At 52.3% G+C, this 22,255-nt stretch overlaps 1 protein-coding gene across 6 annotated transcripts; it reads left to right on the forward strand.

Annotated features, from left to right (window-relative positions):
- Positions 1–669: 669 nt before the first annotated feature.
- Positions 670–20,984, forward strand: LOC131205401 (matrix metalloproteinase-14). Of its 6 annotated transcripts, none has more exons than XR_009156742.1 (8): positions 670–863; positions 5,795–6,050; positions 15,904–16,587; positions 16,643–16,907; positions 16,970–17,346; positions 17,414–17,567; positions 17,941–18,108; positions 19,427–20,284. XR_009156742.1 is itself a non-coding variant. In XM_058197480.1 (7 exons), exons 2-7 carry the CDS (start codon positions 5,940–5,942, stop codon positions 20,284–20,286), a joined length of 1,713 nt encoding a protein of 570 aa, XP_058053463.1. In that variant the 5' UTR covers positions 670–863; positions 5,795–5,939; the 3' UTR covers positions 20,287–20,984. The 6 variants fall into 6 exon arrangements, 3 of the variants coding, with proteins under 3 accessions (XP_058053463.1, XP_058053464.1, XP_058053465.1); XR_009156743.1 differs by having other exon boundaries at positions 17,941–18,081; XR_009156744.1 differs by having other exon boundaries at positions 17,941–18,081; positions 20,165–20,225.
- The last annotated feature ends 1,271 nt before the right edge of the window (positions 20,985–22,255 follow it).

Here is a 22,255-nt window from a genome sequence, read left to right on the forward strand (position 1 = left end):
TCGCCCAAGGGGGTGCATTTGGAATATACCAAGCACGAGACGACTCCACCGATGCGTCATCCGACTTCTCATCCGGTGAGCAGCAGCATAACCTGCTCACGTTCACGAGCAAAAACACAGGCCGCCCTCTCGCGGTCTCCCCAAATCGCGTATCTCTTTCTCCGTTTGTTCTCGCTCTCGCCGTGTTAGTGTGCGCGCTCTCTCTCTCTCTCTCTCGCTGGGCGTTTTTCATAAATAACACAGTTGTTCACAGTTGTTGCACAGTTCAGTCGTTGTTCTGCGTTCCCGAAGGTAGGTCGTGTTTGCGTGTTCGCCTGGAGCATCGCACGCAACGGCAAGTCACGAACCCCACTGCCCAGCACCCGACGAGAAGAGGGCCCTCGATTGTGATGATTGCGCGGATTGTGCTGCAGGCCCGAAAGTGAGCTCCAGTAGTGGTGTTTGTGTGGCGCACAACCAATCCGCGTGACACTCGCTCCCTCGGTGACCAACCGAAATCACCAGAAATCGTGACTCACCCGGCTGCTCCATCGGTGTAACGGCGGCAGGATAACGGTGCGTTGGAGACCCGATTAGTGACCCGGGCCGGAGAAGTGCGTTGCGAGTGAAGGCGATTGTAGCGATAGAGTGTGGCCTGCCCGATTGTGCGTTCAGATTACCGTGGTTTCGTTGCGCCAAAGCTAGTAGTGCTCCGAGGATCGCGAAAAGAACTGCAGCAGTGGGGCAAGAGTTTTCAGATTTTCGATCTCATCCACAGTCGGTCGGTCGCTTCGGAGTCGGTGTGTTCGGGTGGTAGAAAGTGTTAGCCAACGGTCAATCCCTAAGGGAGAAAATTCAAACCGAAATCGCCTTGCGCTGTTCAGGTGAGTTTTGCACGCGCCACGCGGTCAACCCCGGTGCGCAAAGTGTAGCTCATTTTGTGATACAGTGATAACCTCGTTTACTGGTGTGCTGGCCACGGCAATCACTTGACACATCTCTTATCGCACGACGAGAATTACGCGAGCCGGACTTAAGTCGGTGGCAAAGATATGGCGCACATTGTTTGGCCCGTACGGGAGGGGATCACACAGGAATGTTTCTCGGAGCGGGCCACACAAACACATGAATCATCCTGAACACATTATTATCACGATTTGTCAATAGCGACTCGAGACAGGGCGCTTGGCGCGAGGTTCACACTCTTTCTCGGCACCGCCGAAACACCGAAAATACACCACCGAAAAGGACGTTACTATGGAAAAGTCACCAAACACCGTGCCCCGGAGCGTCTGCGGCCGGGCCAGACACTGGCCCCTTTCGTGTGGGGGGGGCGGAGGTCCAAACAATCAACCCCCAACCGGGCTGGATGGTTGTGCCGAAATGTGCGCCCAATGACGAGCGAAATCGCAAAGGGGCTTTCCGATCGAATTTCCCAGCGTATCGCCCGTAGTGAAATGGGAAAACAACAAAACGGAGCCCTCCGGCGGAGGGGGCCAGAAAAAATGATTTGTTTTGATAACTTGGCACACGCCACAGTGCGCGCGTGGGAACGCAACCTGCAAGATGCAGTTTCGTCCCTCTTCCTCTCACTCTCTCCTCGAGAGAACCGAGGATGAAGTGTTAATGCACAAACAGGCAGCGGGCCGGGCCAAAGATGCGCGAAAACAAACTGCATTCGTTAATCGCATTAGAACAGGCGATGTTTTGGTAAAATGCTCTCATTAGGTCGGGGGTTTGGGTCCAGCGATGAGAATCCAGCAAATTGGCCGGCGAGGCGAGAACTGAAATGAGATGGTTTAGAGCTCGGAGCAAAACAGTAATGGGTGGGTTGTTGCTGGACCGCTCCCGGGCGTAGGGATGCTTACTATAATGGTATTGACTGCTAATTTTGCCTCGTCAATCTGTAACGGGTTTTTGTTTTGCCTAGTCAGGTTTTCCCTAGTGAAATGGAGTTCCAATTTGGTTTGATAAATCAAGAAGTAAAACACGCGGGCGAAAAATCCGTGAGCTTCAGTGAGTGAAATGACAACTCGTTTGTTCTTGCTTTGATTTTTCAGTGGCCTTTCCTTCTCCATCTATTGCCGACTGTGTCATAATCTGGTCCGTCGTCGAAAAACTGTCCCCCTTTTTGGATAGCCAAAAAATCTGGCCAAAATTAAGTTCCAACGGTCAAATTGATTAAATGCCTGAAATATTTCATAAACAGAAGGAGCCCAACAGTAACTCAAAGTAGCTCGCGGGACTGTACAAAAAGATCGACAGTTGCTGGGGCTACCATACATGAAGATAGCTAGCCATGAAGATCTTTATGCGCTTGTTTATTTTTAGTTTGCGGCTCGAATTTCGAATGCCCAAAATGTTCACCAAGCTTTGGGCCTCGATTTGACAATGCCCGTTGATATCCCATCGTTCAAAAGTCTCAATGAAATGAAAACGATGAGCTTACACTAAACAACACCATTAATCATCGCTTGGCGAAGCTCAAACAAGCGATTCCAAGCATTTCCACCAATAACACTTCCCTCGGAGCTGCCAAACTCTGGCACGACTTCACTCAATCGGTGATCATTATGCACCGACCAGACAAACACGCCGGTTCGCATGTCGATATGCTAGCCACGGGAGATTGATCACACGAAACGTGCCGGGCCGTGTGAGAGATGGCGCAGCAGCAGCAGCAGCAGCAGCAGGCCACTTGTTTCCGCCAGATCGCAGTACCGATCAGCGCGCACACGATGCACGACAAGCGGGGCAACCCTTCGCCCGCTCGCATGAGTAATCCCATTTGCCCTCCGAGCCCGATCCGCACAACATCCCCTTCCGACGATAGCATCACCCGGGGGGGAGGGCAGATGCGTACGCCAGTCGTTTCCCATCGATCGATCGCTTGATCCCGGGGCGCGCACCGATTTGAATACCGATTCGCACCGATTCAAGAGCCGCGTCCTTCGAGTCACGGCCCTCCCCGGTTAGTGCGCGCGTTGGTGCTCCAAATCAAGAGGGCTCCGAAAAACCGAACATGACCTGCAAGCATGATTCGCCTTCACCGACGCAACCAGAAGTGTCAAGGAACTCGTTCTCGCGGTGACGACGCCACACCGAAAATGCGGTGGACGTGAACTCGTATTTGGGAAATCGAATTCGCACCACGTCCACGGCGGGTGCGGCCACATGCCCTTTTGCAGACCCGAGAACCGGTGATCCGAAACGGGCGGAGGAGGAAGAACAGCGCACCGACCTTCGGGTGGAAGGGCCACCGATTTTGCATATGCGCGTCGAGGATGCGCGATCCTGCGCGATCATCGCACCGTCCGATCCGGCGAACGACCTCCAAACGTCAGCGCGCGCAAACGTCAAGTGCGGTCACGCAGCGGGACGTACTGCGGAAGGGCGCGGAGGTCTACCGCCATGGCTCGCCGGCGGTACGTGAAAATAATTTTTACTCAAAATTAGCAAGCAAGTAATTTATTCCACCGCGGGTTTGTCGTGGCTTCTGCGATGCGCCGATCGGTGGTCCGCTCTGTGCGGTGTTCGGTTTGTTTTGTTTGCTTCGGTTTCCTGTTTTCTTTATTCTCGCGCTTGTTGCTACTCACGCGATCATCTTTCGCGCGATGACAGGTTCCGTCAGGAAGGCGATCGCTGAATAATGAGTGCATGACGGTGCGGTGCGGGATGCGTCTTTGTGGTTCATACGAGTAGCTAATTGTTGATGAGGGGACTCCCTTTGTGCTTTCCGAGGGGGCTGGAAGTCAACATTATGCAAATGCCGGCCGGGAAGTGTAGTGTATGTCCGATCGCGGTCCTCCCGCGATCCAGCTGGCCGACTCACTTCCGACCGTTCCGACGGTTCCGGCGGTAATCGATGTCACAGTGCTTCGGCATTTGTTGCCGCCGCACCGGGCGAAAGTCTTGTTTGCGGCGCTTTCGGTTTCTGAATCACGAGGCGTGCGAAGGTTTCTCATTTCACGCCCGTTACGTGGCTTAAGACTGTCGCGAGTAGGAGGACAATAAATGCGCACCACGCAACAGGCGTGGTTAGTTTATTGGAGCGAGTTGGCGGAGTGCTGATCGCACCCGAATATTTGCCAAATGTCTGTTCGTCGACCACCCTTCGTTGAGCATATAAAAGGCAAGGATTAAAACTCCTAAACTCTGCACATCACTAGCCTGATGATGCCAATAGGGCAACGGATTCGAGCAGTTTTTGCTCGAACGTTGGTTCATTTCTTTTCTGTATTGATTTAGCATATTTTGTTAATTTATTTATGTTACAGACGGGCAGTCAATGGATCATATGACTTAGTTGACACACAGTACTAAACAGCGGAGAAATTTTAAACTGGATGCAGCAGGGTCGATTAAGACAGAAGGTGAAACTCTACCAAGTGAACTCTTTTGGCATACGAGAAACAAAACCCAACATTCTAAGTGTTCTACTGGCCTGATCCTGATCCCCTGATCCTTTAAGCCTAGAAACCAACACAAAACCCATGTCACGAACCGCATCATCCCTCGGAATAAATGTACATTGAGTGAGCATTGCAGTTACACCATCGATCAACAGAATACATAAGTTCCTATCATTTGTATTAGCTCCATCTTAAATACTTGATGAATTGATAGAGAACGACATTTGTAAATAATGACAGCAGCCTACTAGTCCATTTTGTAAGTCGGCCTCTTTTCGGATAATGAGTTTCGAGCGCTTTAGTCCGGACCGATATTGAATGTGTTACCATGGTAACGCTTCAATCTAGTAGCCACACGCAGCCTGCACTGTTGCCCATTCCCAATGACACTTGAAAAATTGTCCAAATTATCTTCACGGCGTGATGTCTGCTGTAGTGTCGTTCCCATTAGTGTCCCCACATAGTGTCGTGCGCATCTCGTGTCCGGAGCAACCACTCCGCAGTTGTAGAGGTTACCGAAAAGCGTGAAAATGTTTGCATTCTGCCATTGCCCAACGGTCCCCGATTAGATATGGGCCCTCCATCAGCAGCATCGTATGGGTGAGGCTGTGTCCCGACTCATTTCGCAAGTCGCACGTCGCAGGGCGTAGGCCGACGATAAGATAGTGCGCCCCGTCACAGCGCGTTACGCCGGACCTTCGTGGCCGATTACGGTGCATCACCGAATCGGTTGTGGTCGACCAACGACGACAGGGCTGAGGGCTAATAATCCCGCGACGTGAGCTGCTGCCCGGTCTTATCTGATCACCGATCCGGGTCCGACCACTTCCGGATCTGACCTACCGAAACCTTGACCACCGGCCAGCCAGCCGGCCGGCACGACCGTCAACCGGCCCGAGGTTAACATTAAGCTGATTAAGCGACGGAAAATCGAGCCGATGGAACCCGCCCGATAGTGGACCGAAAAAAACATGTGCGTTCGTTTTGCTGCATGATGGCGTCGCGGAAATTCCCCGTCAATTTTCCCAGTCCCGGTCTCCCCCAGCCAGGGGCAATTACCAGTGGGACCGCTCTGCGTGTGCTCTCGTTTCTAAATTGTCCCCCCACGGCCGGCCCCAACCCGGCGTGCCCTTCGGTGTGAGCGGCGATATTTCAATTTTGTTGTCACCGACGGGAGGTTTGCCTTGCGGAGGAGCCGGTTACATAGTTGTTCGGGAACGGGGCTGAATTTTTTTGCTTCACAATTTCCGCTCAACGATCGCTGTGATCGGTACGGGCGCCCAGATCGAGTTTGACCAGCACGCCTACAGTGGGTTAGATTCGATTCAATTCGTACACACCACGACATCGTATTCGATTTCGTTCCGATTGGGTCAGTAACGCTCGTATCGTTATCGTTTCAGAGTCTACCGATGGTGGTCTGAGGCCCGCTCCCTTGGATTGAGTCGAGCCAGAAGTCGAGCCAGAAGTCGAGCCCCAAGCTCCTGGAGGCCAGCGGTACCGCCCGCTACTGGACTGACATCACGCACCGCACCGCAGCAGTTTACGATGCTACGCAACCCACGAAGAGACTGCTACTGGCTGGCCGCAGCCCTACTGGTGACGGTTTTGGCCGCCCGCTCGAACACCTCACCCATCTCCACGACACCACAGGCCGAGGTAAGTGTCCCGGGAACATGGGAGACGATAATCAGCCGGATAACGGGCAGATGAGACAGTTTGCGCAGCTGCTGCTGCTGGGCCCAACCCGAAAACGCACGACAACGTCCAAGATGGAATTAATTAAACTCAATTCAAGTCCGTGCGAAGGCGAACTCCGACGTCGTCCGGGAGTTCATTTGAATTCCTCACCATTTCTGTGTCGGTGGCATTTGTTTCAATCCGACGGTGGGGTGACCTCTCCGCCTGAACCCGGTTACAAAGTACCAAGTGTGGCCACATGGTCAAGTGCAGCGCTGGAACCGGTTTCTTATCAACCGGGTAAAAGCGGGTCGCCAATCGGAAGCGAAGTGATCGCGAGATCGCGATCGGATCTCGATGACAGCCTCGAATGGATGTGGCGAACCACGTGTTTCTGTGCGTACCGAGACATCCCTAATGGCCTTTTAATGATCCCGGTGGGGTGGCCCATATTTTTTGGGGGTACGTTTGTCTCCCACTCGAATCGGTCGGGGCACGCAATCGCTCTGGCAGAAGTCACCAAACTCGACACCAATTTGCCTCTCGGAACCGGAGTGGGGTGTGAAATGGGCGATCAGTTAGCATGTTGACCATATCGATAATGTCCACGCACGTATATGTATTTATCAAACAACACCTTTATTAAAAGACCACAAGTGAGACTTCAGGAGCTCTTGGTGCTTCTTGGTCTGCTTCGCACACAATGCACAATTAGAATGCAAACGGGCAGCCAGTCTGGGCTGGGTTGGGCCATAGTTAATACACGCTAGGCCCAGCCAGTTAATGCCCGAGAAGCCCATAAAACACAGCGGGGTGGTGGCGCCCAAGGAGAGCCCAGAGTGGCAACGGCTTCATTGAGGAGTCGCCCCGAGTTAGGAGCCATAAATTGTTCAACAATTTGTCGTTTCATTTTCTTTTTCTAATAATTTATGTCACGTACGTACCTCGTTGGGACCTCGGACTCTCCGACGACGACGACATGCGGCCCGTAAATCGCGGCTCCCGCTCAGTTTTATTGAAAAGGACACCGGTTTTGATCCAAGCGGCATCCTTAGCCTTAATATGCGGGTGCCATTCGTTTCCAGTCCGGTCTTCGGCGCGAGCCGCCCTTCGAGAGGCTCGACCTCGGCGACGGAGAGGCCCCCGGAACCACCACGGCTTGCGATTCTCTGGGCGTGACACTTTCTCCTGGGTTGTAGCCATTTTTACTCACCAGTTCTCCAAAACCCGAAGGGCTATTTTTCGCCCCACGCTCAAGGCTATTTTTGAATATTCGCATTCAGAAATAGCGGTTCCGTTTGCGAAGGGAACTGAATTATGGACAGCGGCCCGAGGACGGACGCGATGTCGCCGGTGCAATCTTGCAGCGATTGCACCGGTGAGCGCGCAGGATACACCGCCGGGACTGTCCCGTTGACATTCGCGGCGGAGTCCTAACCTTTCCCGAGTTAGACCCCAGTGTAAATAGGGCAATCCATGCTTTGCCACCATAAATCGCAACGGGCGCGCGACCAAAGTTGCTCCGCGAATCGAATTAACACCCGTAAAACTTTGGAACGAGTTCGGACTCAAGCCCGTGAGGGGACCGGGAACTCACCTGCACGGGTTTGAACTTTCGGATCCGGAAGCTTCCCCGGCTCGGAATCGATTTTCTGCCCCACAAAAGTTCACCGCGGAATGTCACCACCCGGGGGAGGGGGCGGGAGTTCCATGTTTAGACCCGCTCAACGTCCCCTAGGTCAACGCTCCCGTCAACGCGGTGACGTTGCCTTGGCCTGGCGGTGGGAGGCCGCCGGTGCTGTTAATTATGCTTCAGATTCTGTAATATTATTCACCGCCGCCGTGTTTTTCGGTGCCGGTGGACGAATAAGAATTCCTATCGACCTTCTGGCCGGGTGCCTTAGGTACGTTGTGGTTCCCGGCCAGGACCGACCTTACTTTTGCCCAAGGCAACCCATTACCGTGGGACAGTAATTCCCCGGTCCGCCGAAGGTTCCGTTACCCACGAAGGAACACGAAGGTTGCGTGACTTGGTCAGTTGTTTTCCACAATTCTTTCCCGTCCGAGAGAAAAAGGACCTCCTGGTTGGGGCGCACCCGTGTATGTGAGAGTATCGACTGCCGAAACGACCACAAAACAACCGTTCCGTGCCGGTGTCCTCGTGCGCGTAAATGGATTCTCCATGAGACTCCATTATGCTTCTTTTTGGAGGTCCCAGGTCATTCCTGCGAAACGTATCCCAGCGGGCGAATATAGCACCCAGTAAAAAGGTACAGAAATGTGGATGCAGCATTCTAAAAGTCATGCCCCCAGTTCCAAAATTTGACGTCACTGCGGACCACGAACTGCCCCGGTCCCGGCAGCGTGGCCGTGAGTCATCGTCGCCCACCGATTCAAGTGGTTCGCTCTGGGTTGGCTCGGTCTGGCTCGGAGAACCTGCTGAGATCGCCGGTCGTAAACGAGTTTCCTGGAAGTTGGTATTAGTCAGCGTGAGCGCAGTGAAACCGAAGTCGATGGATCCGCTCCAATCGGCGGGATGCCGGGCGGAATCTATGCGGAAGAATCCAGCTGATGGGTCACTTGGTCTGCTTTGGTTTTGTGAAGCGATACTCATCGTGGCAAATTGGGAAGCCAGTACTGGCGCCGTGATTTTGAGTTATTTTCTCGTGCGGGAAGTTATCTGCCAATCATTGCTGGATTCGACCGAACCGAGGCATGATTCTACAGATGGCACGGGATATAAATAGATACCATAAGGGGAAGCATAAAAAAATCGTCCATCCCGGCGATGCGCACTTGTTCTAAGCTAATGAAGCTAAACGATGATAAGTCCGGAACACGGAACAGTTTTTACTTAAAACGGTCGTAGTTAATGGCGTATACGTGATCTACTGATTGCCGGTTGTCCCGAAGATCAATGGCGAGTGGTGATTAATTCGGCAAATGGCCACCAAATGACGATGTTTTGAACCGCAAAGCGACCAACATTTCTGAACAGAACTCAAACCGAAAGTAGATAATGGATGGATTTATAAGGTTGGGGAGAAAAAGACCATTATTATCTCGATAGATGACTATCGATATCTCGTAAAGTATCGATCATACAGTTTCAAGTTTTTAAGTTCGTTTTCAAGCGGACATTTCACGTTTTAAAAAAAGCTTTAACTATTTTTTGGTTGTTCCATTTAGCTGTGCGTTACAGTGTTTTAACAATGGAAGTTAACAAAAAGCTAGTTACTTGCAATTTTGGTTTCGTCGATAAAATCACAGAAATAATCAAAGTTGATTTGGCATCTTATCGCCCAGAAGCTGAAGATTAACCATCAAGTGTTAAGCCATATGTGCAGAGCTAAATTCACAAAGAAGCTCGTTGTTTCCCAAGAAGCTCGACATCAACTAATTAATAAAAAACGTTAAAAAATGAAAATATTGTGGAAAAACGATCGTGATCAAAGCGTGGTGAAGCAGCTCAATCATTTGTCAAACCAGAACCAACGACCATAACGGTTTTAGTGTGTATTTAGTGGGAATTGAAAGGAATAATTCATTTTGAGTTGCTTCCGATTATCACCATTTTCACGCATTGCGAAACTTCCTGAATTATGAGAAACTGGGATCAAGAGAAAATTTAAAAAATAGATTGCTAGAGCCAATAACAACCAAGGCTTCCATAAAACTTTTAAATTAACGAAAAAATAATGGATTTCTTTTTAGCCAAACTAATAAAAAATCTTAACATAGACAGTTTTATCACCATTTCTTTGATTCTGTTATCGCCACTTAACGCATTGATGCGAAAGCGTTTATCCTTTTCTGTCGAATTTGAACACTAAAAAACCGACGCCGAATTAATATTTGTTTGAACAGATGAAACCTGTTGTTGTTGACCCTGGAGACTTCTCTGCGAATCCCTCCCTACGAAAGAAAGCTGCAGAGTAGAACCCCGGCCACTAGTTCCGTCGATCATCCCACACGCCCTGTGGTTGTGCGCATGTGTCATCTCGCCGTCGTGCCCCTCGTTAGTTCGTATCTCCTCCTCCTCTGACTCAGTCAGCAGTTCGTGGAACGCCACATGTCTTCCTCAGTCGACACCTGAAACCCCCGGGGGCCGGGTCGGTAGTGTGCTCCATTGATGCTGCACACCCTGCCCGACAGGCGCGTCGAACGGTGTCGAAAGCGAGGCGCATCACCGATGCAGGCGCAACGACGGCGACACTGTTGTCCGGACCCGTAAAGTTCACAATGCGCCGTTTAAATGGAGTTGATCTTTAACTTGTCCATTCAATTAACGCTTAATGAATCGCCGAGCCACCCCAACAGCGCCCCTAGCCCTCCCTGCGCTGCGGTGGGTGATGTACTACGCCCGACCGCGGGCCCAGGAAACGTGATCGAGAACGATCGGTAACGCTGGCCCATTAACAGGTGCCAAACACAGATCGACACCGGCGGCCAGACCGATCTTCCCGGGAGGCAGGCGAAAAAGGTCACATCACGGTGGGGGCTCTGTTATGCAACTGATTACCGGCATCCCGGCAGCGGGTCCATTTCCGCATTCTGCGCTCGACGGAGTTGCAACCGATGCGCGTTTAATGCGCGTGACAGATTTTAGCACCAAGCGAACCATTTCCTGTGGCTGCCGTTACTCACCGACAGGAACCCGGACACCATGTCCTAACAGGGCGTGGAGTCGGTTAGGGCACAAATGTCATGCTCGAGTGTTTGCCATTCTGCCATTTAATTGCTTTACCCACTATCGTCACCCCCGGGCTGACACTATCCGATTACCGATCGCCCGATAAGGGATGCCCGGCATGCAGCGCTGCTGAAGGTTATACCCACCGCACGGGAAGGCTTCACCGGTTTCGTCATCGGTATGTTGGCCGAAGGCGCGCAGTTAGCACGATAAGATGCCATTTTGAAACGGTGTTGGAGCACTTGATAACGGCACCCGAAATCGCCCAAGGTCCATCGGGCCCGAAACATGTTTCAATGTTGTGGCCCACACCCCTAGCACCTGCCTGAGCGGACAATGGAATCACTATTGTGGTCGGTCTGGTATGTCACTCGGTCGATTATGTTCACCGCGGTTCGTCGGTGACTGTGGCCTACTTTCGTGGCTTGTAGCAGTAACCACGGGTGTGCTCAATTTACCATACAGCACCACGCAGCACTGGCCGCTGCTGGTCCATCACCGATAACCTCTCGATCGTGAAGTCCCTTCCCAGGGCTTCCGCGACCGCAGTTTTTGCGACTCTTTACGGTCCCTCAGCACACCGATACACCGAGTAAGGTGGCCCGTGACCACTACACGCATACTAAAACCGCCCGTGGCTGGGTTGGTCGGGGGTTGTAAATAATAATCAATCGCTGAGCGGCCGCCGAGCTGTTCGCGGGTCGTGCGAGCAATCATTTGTGATTATCATCCTCCGGGGGCCAAGCCCCGTGGAAACGGGGGGGAAACGGCCGCCCGGCTCGGAGATTAAGACGCTGCGACGGGCGGCGATTGACTTGCCTTGCTGATGCGTCATTTGACGGTTGTTTTGAACGCGTCGCGCTGTTGAGGATTAACAATTGACGCTATTTAGTAGCGTTTAGTGAGCCGTTCGAACAATGAGCTCCCTTTATTTTAGGGGTTCAATCTTGGTTACGTAACATTTGGGGATTTCCTTTCGCGTTCTATGCTTCCTTCTGTATTATCCACCTTCCTAGAGGCTTACATTGAACGTTTAGCTCCATTTTATGGCATTTTATAGCATCTCTGTGCTGGGCGACCCCCTTAATTATCTTATCAAACACAGCCGTGCATTTCATTCACAGCCCTCCCCACGGCACACACGTTCGCCCATGGCCAGCCTCACAAACACATGCTCGCACGCCGTACACCATTAACCTAATGAGTGGCATGTGACGATCCAACTGCATGCTGCATTACGCCCTGGCTGTGGCTTTGTTTCGATTGACTGACTCGGTTCGCTCGCCACCAACATAGTCACCCCGCGGTCGCGATCGATCGATAGGGAAGACGGCCGCGAGTTGAACGAACTTTGGCGTCACCCAGATTGACCGCCACCCCGCTCGAGTGTCGGGGCTCCGAGCCGGTGCCGGGTCTTTGTTTTAGGTCCCCACATTTTTTTTCCTCTCTCTCTCTCGTTCCAATAAACCCAGCGGTGGGTGGTGGTTCCCAGGCCACCCTCCCCACCCCCTTACAGGTGACCTCGGTGGTGTCGGACGCGGTCCCAAAAGTGTCGCAAAACTCGGCTCGACCCATTCCGGTTCGCATCGGGCACGCGGCGTTGGCATTGGCCGCCGCCGCCGCGTGGTTCATTATGTACCCCGGGTGGGTTTATGATTTTTCATTGCCAACCCGCTCGAACACGCACACAGAGGCCTACGGATCGCGGGGGCAACCGATGAGCTTTGATTTACAATTCATGCAACGCAGCGCCGCCGCCAAACTCGCGCCGCGCGATTGTTATGTTTGGGTGCTGCTGCTGCTGCTGCTGCTGCTGCTGCTGCTGCTGCTGCTGCGGTGGTGGTGGTGGAGACGGGTCCGGATGGGTCGGCTGGTTCCGGACTGGAGCCGGGCCGCGAGTAGGAAGTGCGGCGATCGGACACGCCTGAGATGCGATTAACCTTCCGCGTTGATGTGTTTATTGATTACAAATGAAGCCGTCACGCTGCAACCGGCGACAATTATTCGCCACATCGGCCGGACGGGGATCATCTTTTCGGATGACCTTGGGCCGGTGGGGTTTGCATGTGTTCCCCGGGGGGCCAGGCGCGCTTTTTGAGACAATTATTGAAAAGCGTGTCAAGAAGGGGGTGCACTGTGACGGAACAGTCAACCGGGGATGGCATTACTTTGTTGCTTCTCCGGTTACTTCTTCTTTTGTTCTAGCGCCCTTTGTCATCCGGGGGGGTGCACGCGGGCAGAAAGGGCTTAGGAATCTGCCGATTGTTTTGAAGACACACACGCCCGGCCTAGAATGGGAGTTACACGCGCCCCGTCTGGGGAGTATCATTGTTGCAGATCAGAACCCAACCGAGTCGCTGGTCTGGCTCGTGCCAATACTGTACCGAGTAATTGAAGTGATTAATAAAAGGAAATCATTTCAATCTTTAAGCACAACATCCGTCAACGAGTTTTTCAATGATTCACTGACAGCCACTGCATTTGGCTCATTTTCCGGTTTTTACTTTTCTCTTTCCAATTGGCACGGAACTTGTTCCTCAAAGTGGCCACCGGAAGCCGATGAAAATGGAACAATCTCCCAATCTGACGGTATCTGGATCTTCCAAACCGTATAATATCTATTTTAAAAATAGGCGTTTTGGAGGATTCCGCCCAAAAATTGATAATGAGAAGTACAACATTTACAGCTAAGAATGACAACTAAGAGAGATTTTAAACTAATAAAGAATGACAAATTGAGCTGTGACTTGTCCGTTATTCACAACACAGCTCGAATCGTTTGAAAAAATAAAATAATAACATTCATTGGGTCTGAAAATGGATGGAAGTATTTAGGGCCCAAATCTAGTGAATACGATGGATACTTCAACAATTCGATGTTTAATTCAGGGATTTTCAAAATGCTCTTGTGGTGCATGGTGCATTGTTCCATTTTTAGCGAATGTGGCCGTTTTACAAACAGCTTTCTGAAACTCAATACTTCAATCAAAAAATGGGTTATACTGCTCAATGAGATGGCTAGGCCTTGTACTCTGTACCTCTTACAGTGATTCGACGATTTTTCTATACGAAATGCCCCTGCAAACACCCTTATTGAATGCGAAAAGTCCTTATATATTTTCAATAGTCGTTCATAAATTTCATTTGCTTTTAAACCTTCAAATAATAAAAAATTAAAACAATCACTCGCGTCGATACTAAATGTAAAAAACGCTCAGGAATTCCTAAAGACAACTGGCATTCGACTAAATAATAGAATTAAAATTAGAATTAAAATTGAGTTAAGATAGAATTAATTAAGAAAGTTGAAAAGAACGAATGTAACGCTATGGCAGCTCAAATTCTCTATAATACATCAGAACGAACGAACGAATTAAATTCGCCAGGTTGGTTGACAGGAGTCTAATTGAGACTCCCAGGTGGCCATAATTTGCTTAAAATATCTCATCACCCATGGCCGGGACGATCGCTCGAAGCGCACTGTTTGCAATGTCACGGAGACGCTATCGGACCGTATCCAACCCGTGGCGTCCCAAAACGGGAACCGATTCGTGACATAAAGGAAGATGCAGCATCTTTCTTCCCATTGAGATGCCCCTGTTTGGCGTGTGGTCCTTCAATCGAGAATGGAATGCCACTCGATAGCCACCGGCACTGGAAGTGCAAAATTGGCGTAACGTCTCGGGAAACGGGGACACCAATATTGAACCTGGCCTGGATCGTCCCTCACAGTGGCGCCCGTGATCGTGACTTTGGCCTGCAGGGCGACCGACTGACCGGAGGGATCCTCCGGCGGCGGCGATTTATGACTTCCTCGCCCGGCGCTTTCAAATTGCTAGGCTACGGTCCTGTTCGGGAGAGCGAGTGGCCTTGCCCGGGCACGTGCCACCACCGCGGATGGTTTCTAATCGGCCGGATAACATCGTGCCTTACATCACGGTTTGGACCGCCGCTCCATCCCCCCCAAAGGCATGCTGCCGGCGTCGGGGCCTTACAATTAACGCTTGATTCAATTGCGCTGCTCCCGTTGATTTATGCAACCAGTCGGCCAGCCGGCCGGCCTGATGTGCAACACCTTCACCGGGTGATATTTTTAGCCCCGTGGCCTCCTCGTAATCCGTTCGCCTCCGGGACGCTCTTATCTGCACCGGCCTTAGCAGCGCATCATGGGCTGTGGTTTGTGCCCTTTGAGCCCTGCAGTCAATGAACTGGGAAAGGTCACCCTTTCCGTGATGTTCTGAGCATTGGAAAACGGGAAACAACTTGCCGAACAGAACTCCTGGTTCTGGCCACCCGAAGGTTGTCGCCGGGTTCAAAAGGTCGAACGAGCCCGTTCGTTTCCTTGCGCGTAGTTTCCAGCAATTAAACAACAACATGTTACATTGCAGACCGAAATTCCCGTGCCAACGGCGAGCTGTTACCGACCGTTGTAGGGTGTTTCGGTCTGACGTCCGTTTTGGGTTATAAATCTTCGAAGCTATCTCTACTCAGACTCCGGCCGAGTATTTTTGGGGCCACGAGCTTCCCGAGTAAACCCGAAGAGTGCCGGACAAATAGAAACGGACGTAGAACGTAGTGTCAATTGCGGCCCATTGCGGGACCGAAAGGGCAATTAGCGCATCTCCAATTACAACTCCCGGGGCCCGGGGGGAGTCACGCTTCGGCGCCTGAGATGTCCCATTAGCACAACTTACCTGGCCCCGGCATCTGACACTGCTGACGGGTGACAAATTACCAACCCATCGGAACCTTTCGCCCTTGCACCGTGAGGATTTGCATTTTTGGGGGGGGCCCAGTCAGAATGTTGTATGCGTCGTATAAATATTTATTGACAAACAATCTGATTGTGGGCACGAGGCTCGTGAGGCTTTGGCGTTGGCACGCGAACTTCTTAAACGTTGCCGTTGCCGTGAATCGCTAATCTGGCGCCGTGGGCAGAATAATGCGGACTCGGTCGGACGGATTGCAACGTGAGCGGTGTGCTGAGTTCTCGGCTTATCAGTCGCCGAGATGAGGATTCCCTGGATGGTCGTGTTCTTGAGCTGGTCGCAGGCGTCCCCTGTCGGTAGCTTCGGGTTACTTTGCGCTTGGCTTCCTTTTTTTTTGCTAACAGAATGTCTGCTTTCGTCCCCGCACTAGCTCTACCTGTCACAGTTCGGATACCTGAGCCCGAGGTACCGCAACCCGACGAGCGGGAACCTGCTGGACCACGAGACCTGGGAGAAGGCCATCATGGAGTTCCAGAGCTTCGCCGGGCTCAACGTCACCGGGGAGCTGGACGGTGAGACGATGCAGCTGATGTCGTTGCCACGGTGCGGCGTCAAGGATAAGGTCGGGTTCGGGTCGGACACGCGCTCGAAGCGGTACGCGCTGCAGGGCAGCCGCTGGAAGGTGAAGGATCTCTCGTATCGGATATCGAAGTACCCGAAGCGGCTGGAGCGAGCCGCCGTCGACAAGGAGATCGCGAAGGCGTTCAGTGTGTGGACCGAGCACACGGATCTGAAGTTTACGCCGAAGAAGTCGGGTGCCGTCCACATCGATATCCGGTTCGAGGAGAACGAGCACGGTGATGGGGATCCGTTCGATGGGCCGGGTGGAACTCTGGCTCATGCCTACTTCCCGGTGTACGGTGGTGATGCCCATTTTGACGATGCGGAACAGTGGACGATCGACAAACCGCGCGGTACGAACCTGTTCCAGGTGGCAGCCCACGAGTTTGGTCACTCGCTAGGCTTGAGCCATTCGGACGTTCGGTCGGCACTGATGGCTCCGTTCTACCGTGGATACGATCCCGTGTTCCGGCTCGACTCCGACGACATCCAGGTGAGTGGTCCCATCGGTGAGTGTTTTCCACGGAACTCATGAATCTTCTCCACAGGGAATTCAAACGCTGTACGGGCCGAAGACACGCAACGGTGGTGGTGGTGGTGGCTCCGTGACACCGACGCGCACACCGAAACCGAAGGACACGCCGAAGGAGGTGGACTCGGAGCTGTGTAGCTCGGCGAACATTGACGCCATCTTCAACACTGCCGACGGGAGCACGTACGCCTTCAAGGGCAACCAGTACTACAAGCTGACCGAGAACGCCATTGCCGACGGCTACCCCAAGAAGATCAGCGACGGGTGGCCCGGACTGCCAGGTTTGTGTGGTTGAAGCGGCCCGAAGGTTCTGGAATCCTAATCCCAAATCCCCCGCTTACAGGAAACATCGACGCGGCGTTCACGTACAAGAACGGCAAGACCTACTTCTTCCAGGGGACCAAGTACTGGCGGTATCAGGGGCGCCAGATCGACGGCGAGTATCCGAAGGAGATCAGCGAAGGGTTCACCGGTGTCCCGGATCACCTGGACGCGGCGATGGTGTGGGGTGGTAACGGCAAGATCTATTTCTACAAGGGCAGCAAATTCTGGCGATTCGACCCACTGAAGCGGCCACCGGTCAAGTCGACCTACCCGAAACCGATCTCCAACTGGGAGGGCGTCCCGAACAACCTGGACGCCGCCCTGCAGTACACGAACGGGTACACCTATTTCTTCAAGGACGACAAGTACTATCGGTTTAACGATAGAACGTTCACGGTATGTAACTCCTGCAGGATGATGCCCGTCGGCGATGGCTCAATGAGGCTCTTCCGATCGTTCGCAGGTCGATCAGTCCGATCCGGCGTTCCCGCGACCGACGGCCCACTGGTGGTTCGGCTGCAAGAACACTCCCTCGACCTTCAACACACTAGGTAACGTACGGTTGGAGCACTCCAACGAGCATCCGGGCGATTGGGCCGATCTGAACGCGGATGCCGGTAAGTGAAACCGACCTGCCTGTTTCGCGTTCTCGACTTCCTGGGCCTCGATCGCCCGCGCGTCGCGTACTCCAAGATCCCCCGCCGAGGTAGTGGCCGTGTGCCGTGTGTCTCTGTGTTCTTCTTCGGCATTTGTAATTGGTCCGTCCGCGTGGTGTGAACGGAATGTTAAGCAGGGCACCGAGGTGGGAAGCTCGCCATGGTCATTCCTCGGCAGCCTTCGCACCGAAGCTTGTGTGTGTGTCTGTGAGAGTCGGTCTCCGTTGGTCAGTGACAGTTTCCAGACAGTTTCCCAGTGCGCGAACTCACAGCCTCACCGAACTGGACGCAACTCTCGCTCACCTACCACTGTCTATTGTCGTCTATCTTATAGCCACCGATATGCTTCAACCGTACAATCGCAACCGGCTGTAATGGGCCGACGACGATGACGAGGACGACTTGGCTTCCGTATCTCTGCCACTCTGCTCTATCGCTCTCGCTCGCTCTATCTTACTGTGTCTCTAACTTTCCTGTGAGTGAAACTGCATAGCCGTGCAAGGTTTGTTGTTCCCGTCACTGCCCGTTACATGTCTACCATACTACTACCCCGAATGCTGCACCCGAATGTCGCCTGCGCGGGAGATTGCATTAGCTGATAGGCCCACCAACCACCATCCTTACTAGTGCTGTCTCGGTCCCGTGTCCTGTGCTGTGCTGGGTTTCGTTCGTGTTGTCTGGTGTCTAACACTCCTGTCTCAATCTCACCGTGGAGCCTGTCATCAGCCGGAAGCTCTAACACGCGTCGTCCTGGCATTTTCATCCGTCCCCACCTCGTGCGCTCTCTCGATTCGATACTCCGCCGCAAAGTGTTACAGCAAACAGGTCGGTTTCACCAAACCCGTGCGCCGTGATTGGTACAACATCGAAACCGAAACATTATCGGAGCCCGTGCCAGATCGCGGTGATAGCTGTAGCACGTAGCGATACGCACGTAGAGAGTAGTGCCCAGCACCAGCCACAGCCTGCAGCCGTAGCAGCACCAGCACGCTTCGGTTTTTGATGTCGCGAATCGATCTGCTCGCTTGCCGTGGCCGCAGAATCGGTAGACGGTTACGGGACACTGCACGCGCACCTAGCCAGAGAGAGAGAGAGAGAGAGAGGGCGAGAGACACGTTGCACTTTGCGTAGCATAGCGGGTAGTGGGCCCCGGACCTAACCTCAAACCAAGATTTGGCTCCACCAGTAGTAGTAGTAATTGGTGAAATTGGGACTAACCGTAGACCGTTGCGTTATGCTGGGGACAAGGTGAATAACAGGGGTCTGGGGTTGCATAAGCCACTAACCCGCCCCACAGCTGCATGTCGTAAGCGGGGCTAGTGTACTAACTCGGGTCTTACCCCCCAAACCCGTTGATCCTAATCGGCACGGCACGAAATCCAGCCACCGACGGCAGACGACGGCAGAGCCCCCGTAGAACCATCAGCTAATTGCTTCCGTCCGGGACAGAAGGCAAGGCACGCACCATTAGGCTGACCGGTCCGCGAAGGCACCATCAGCATGCACGTTGGCTTGGTGGCCATTAGTAGCGGGGGTAGCAGCATAGACACGGAGTACTGGGATTTTGCACGTCTGTTTCCGCACGGGTTTTGTGTATGTCACAGAAGTAGCAGCCACAGTCAGCACCTTTGGCGCACACCTCTTTCGTTACTTCTGCCAATTGATTTCGTGTTTTCTTTTTCTTTTCATTTTATTCTCTTCTTTTCTTCTATCCCCGAATCCGAATCCGACCGATCGCTCTCGGTGTCTCGTTTTTCCGCTATTATTTTAATTGCGGCCTTTTATGTTGCGCCAAACAAAAAAATTCCCTCACCCGATAGGGTAATGCCGAGTTCTTGATTTCCTATCCGCCCGCCAGTAGCATGAAGCATCCCACAGCCACCCACCCCGACCGGGAGGTCAGTCGGGGGGATCAAGGGGGCGGCTGCCTGTGTGACCTTGGTAGCCGGCTGGACTATAATTAAGAAGCGAACGTGCTCCGCCAACTACCGTTTAGAACAACTACCCTAGCTAGCTGTCAGAGTGTGCTAATCGGGCCGGCCGGAAGTGCCCAGGGGAAAGTGGCCTTGCCGTGACTACTACCAGAACCACCACCACGACCACCACCACGACCACTACTACTACTACTACTACTGCGGAGCCATATTAGCCATTAGCGTCCCCGGGGCCAGACACCACCCGGATTGCAGCCGCGGGCGGAACAATCGGCGGAACGAATTGTCCTCCGGCCCCCGGGTTTTTTTCGGACCACGATGCTTTGCCGCGCTTAGATTGTTTCGTTGTTTTCCACCCAGTTCCAACCACAAGCACACGCACACTCTCGCCGACGCACTGTCCCTAGCGTAGTGTGTGCGCTGAGACGGCCCTGCGCCGAAGGCTGTACCCAGCCGGCCCAAGCCAAGCCAGTAGTCGCGCCCCAAGAACACAAGTACGCGCCGGAAAGCCAACACCCAGCGCTAACCATTGTTTTTTCCTTCTCTTTCGCCTTTCTCCTGTGTGTGTTTTTGTGTGTGTGCGCGTGTGTTTCCATTTTGTCTCCATCTCCGGAACCTCCGCAGCCGGAACCGACGAGCGGCCAGCACCGGACGACTACAGCGGTGGCGGAGCGACCAGCATCAGTCTCAGTATTACCCTCTTGTTGGCCGCACTGGCAGCCCGGGTTGTGGTGGAACGCCACTAGCCATCAGATCGAGCCCAGAGATGATCCAGAACTCCAGCATCGGCGGATGCGGCTCAGCTTGGTAGGAAAGCAGGAAAACCCTCCCCGTTTTGGTGACGCCCTTCGACATCATCGGAAATTGATCTCATGTGCGAGTGACAGTCCGAACCGAAGCGGGATCGTGACCAAAGGGCAGATTTCATACGAGAGAACGGGATCGAATTAGTCTAAGATCGAGAGTCCTGAGAACATTGGCTAGCAAATTGGAAGGACGCGGGCGACAGAGAAGTAGTACAACCAGCGACCAGGTGCCTTATTAATGAAGTGCTAGGAACAGGACGAGCTAAGCTAACCCCGCACCGCCCCGCCCAATCAATCTGTACATATTGCTGAGCTGGTCCGAGGATGTGATAGAATAGGCCAGACGATCCAGGAGCGCTCGGCAAAGCGACAACTTTACAGTGTGTAACAATTAGCAGTTATGGTGTGATTACGTCAGCGAAACAAACGATCAACATCCTTTCCGTCTTTTAAACCAACCTTCCCCCCACGTCAGAGGCTCAGTAGGGGCAGAGTCACATTACGGTTTGGTTTGAACTGCCTTACCTTTACCGAATTTGTATATATTTATAATTTTATCGTTCTAGAGCAGAGTATTTTAAACGAACGCGGCCGCGCCCCGCGGTGAGAACAGGAAATAAACGGAACGGACGGTTTTAACCTAACCAAGGCGGTCTCCGGTTTTGGGTTGTGGAAAGAAACGCTCGTTTTCAACGGTCGATCGTGTGTGCCTCCCACGGTGACGTTTTGCACTGCAATTACCGGACCGGGCCGATGATTTGCATAAAAATCAGGTCGCCTAGCGCCGGAAGGTCAGCTACTGCTACTGGTCAATGGCAAATTGGCGGCTCGGCTGAACGATTGGGCCCGATAGTAAATCTGGCAGACGGGCGCCTGCCATTGTTTCCCTTCACTGATACGGCGGTAAGTGCACTTCTCATCCACGTGGCAGTCATTCAAAAAAGAGTGTTAGAGAGTTGAGAGACGAAAAAGAATTTTCCATATTTATTAACCGAGAAAGAACTCGTGCTGGCTGGAGCAGAACCATCTCTTCAATAATCACTTCGATCACGCTCTTCAAACTCAATCCACTGATAGCCGAAGCCATCTGGCAAATTAAAGAGTTGGGATGAATCGTTCTATTTTAGGCTTCAGTGCTAGGCAAACGTGAGCAGTCCACAGACCGTCCCAATAACGGTTCTGGAACAACGATCAAATTAATTTCTGCTGGCCCCACAAAATTGGAAAGGCCAAAAAGAGTTGAGGGTCGAAATTTCAGAACGCTTTTCAATGTCTGCAAAGGGAAAGAAATGGTCGTTGATTTTCGAACCTCTTGCATGCAATATGCTGTTCATTGTACAATCGACTTGTTCGCCACTTGGGTTATAGTATGCAATCTCATTGGTCGCAAGATGGCTATGTCGACAATGTCGACTATTTGTGCATTTGAATTATTCGTTTGTTTCTGATGTTCGTCGTTTCACTGATTGTTACAATAATATTAATGAAACAATTATTGTCAATTACTTGTGGTAGTAATTGCAGCTTATATCAAGTATACTAGCGTTGGGGCACTAATTAGCCATCCATTAGGAAGCATTCTGTGGATGAACAGTGATGCAACAGCTTAGAAAGCAGTGCATTAGGAAACAATTACAGCTCTAATTTATGCATGATTGCAATTGGCAATTCTCACCTAATTGAAACTAACTGCTCCAAATCGCTTTAAAGCCCATCTTTAATTTCGAGCGCGCCGTAACGGTTTTTACCCGCCATTAACTTTAAGTAGCAGCCCACGGGGAGGGCTCGTCCCTTGGGCCGCAAAACCTGGCTGATGAAATACCAATTAAAACGCGACACACACATACTTTATCGGCCGAAGGTTGAATCGGTGAGAAGGTGACCATAAATCAGACACCAATCACCAGCG

This window comes from Anopheles bellator, chromosome 1 (assembly GCF_943735745.2).
Source record: "Anopheles bellator chromosome 1, idAnoBellAS_SP24_06.2, whole genome shotgun sequence".
NCBI lineage: Eukaryota > Metazoa > Arthropoda > Insecta > Diptera > Culicidae > Anopheles > Anopheles bellator.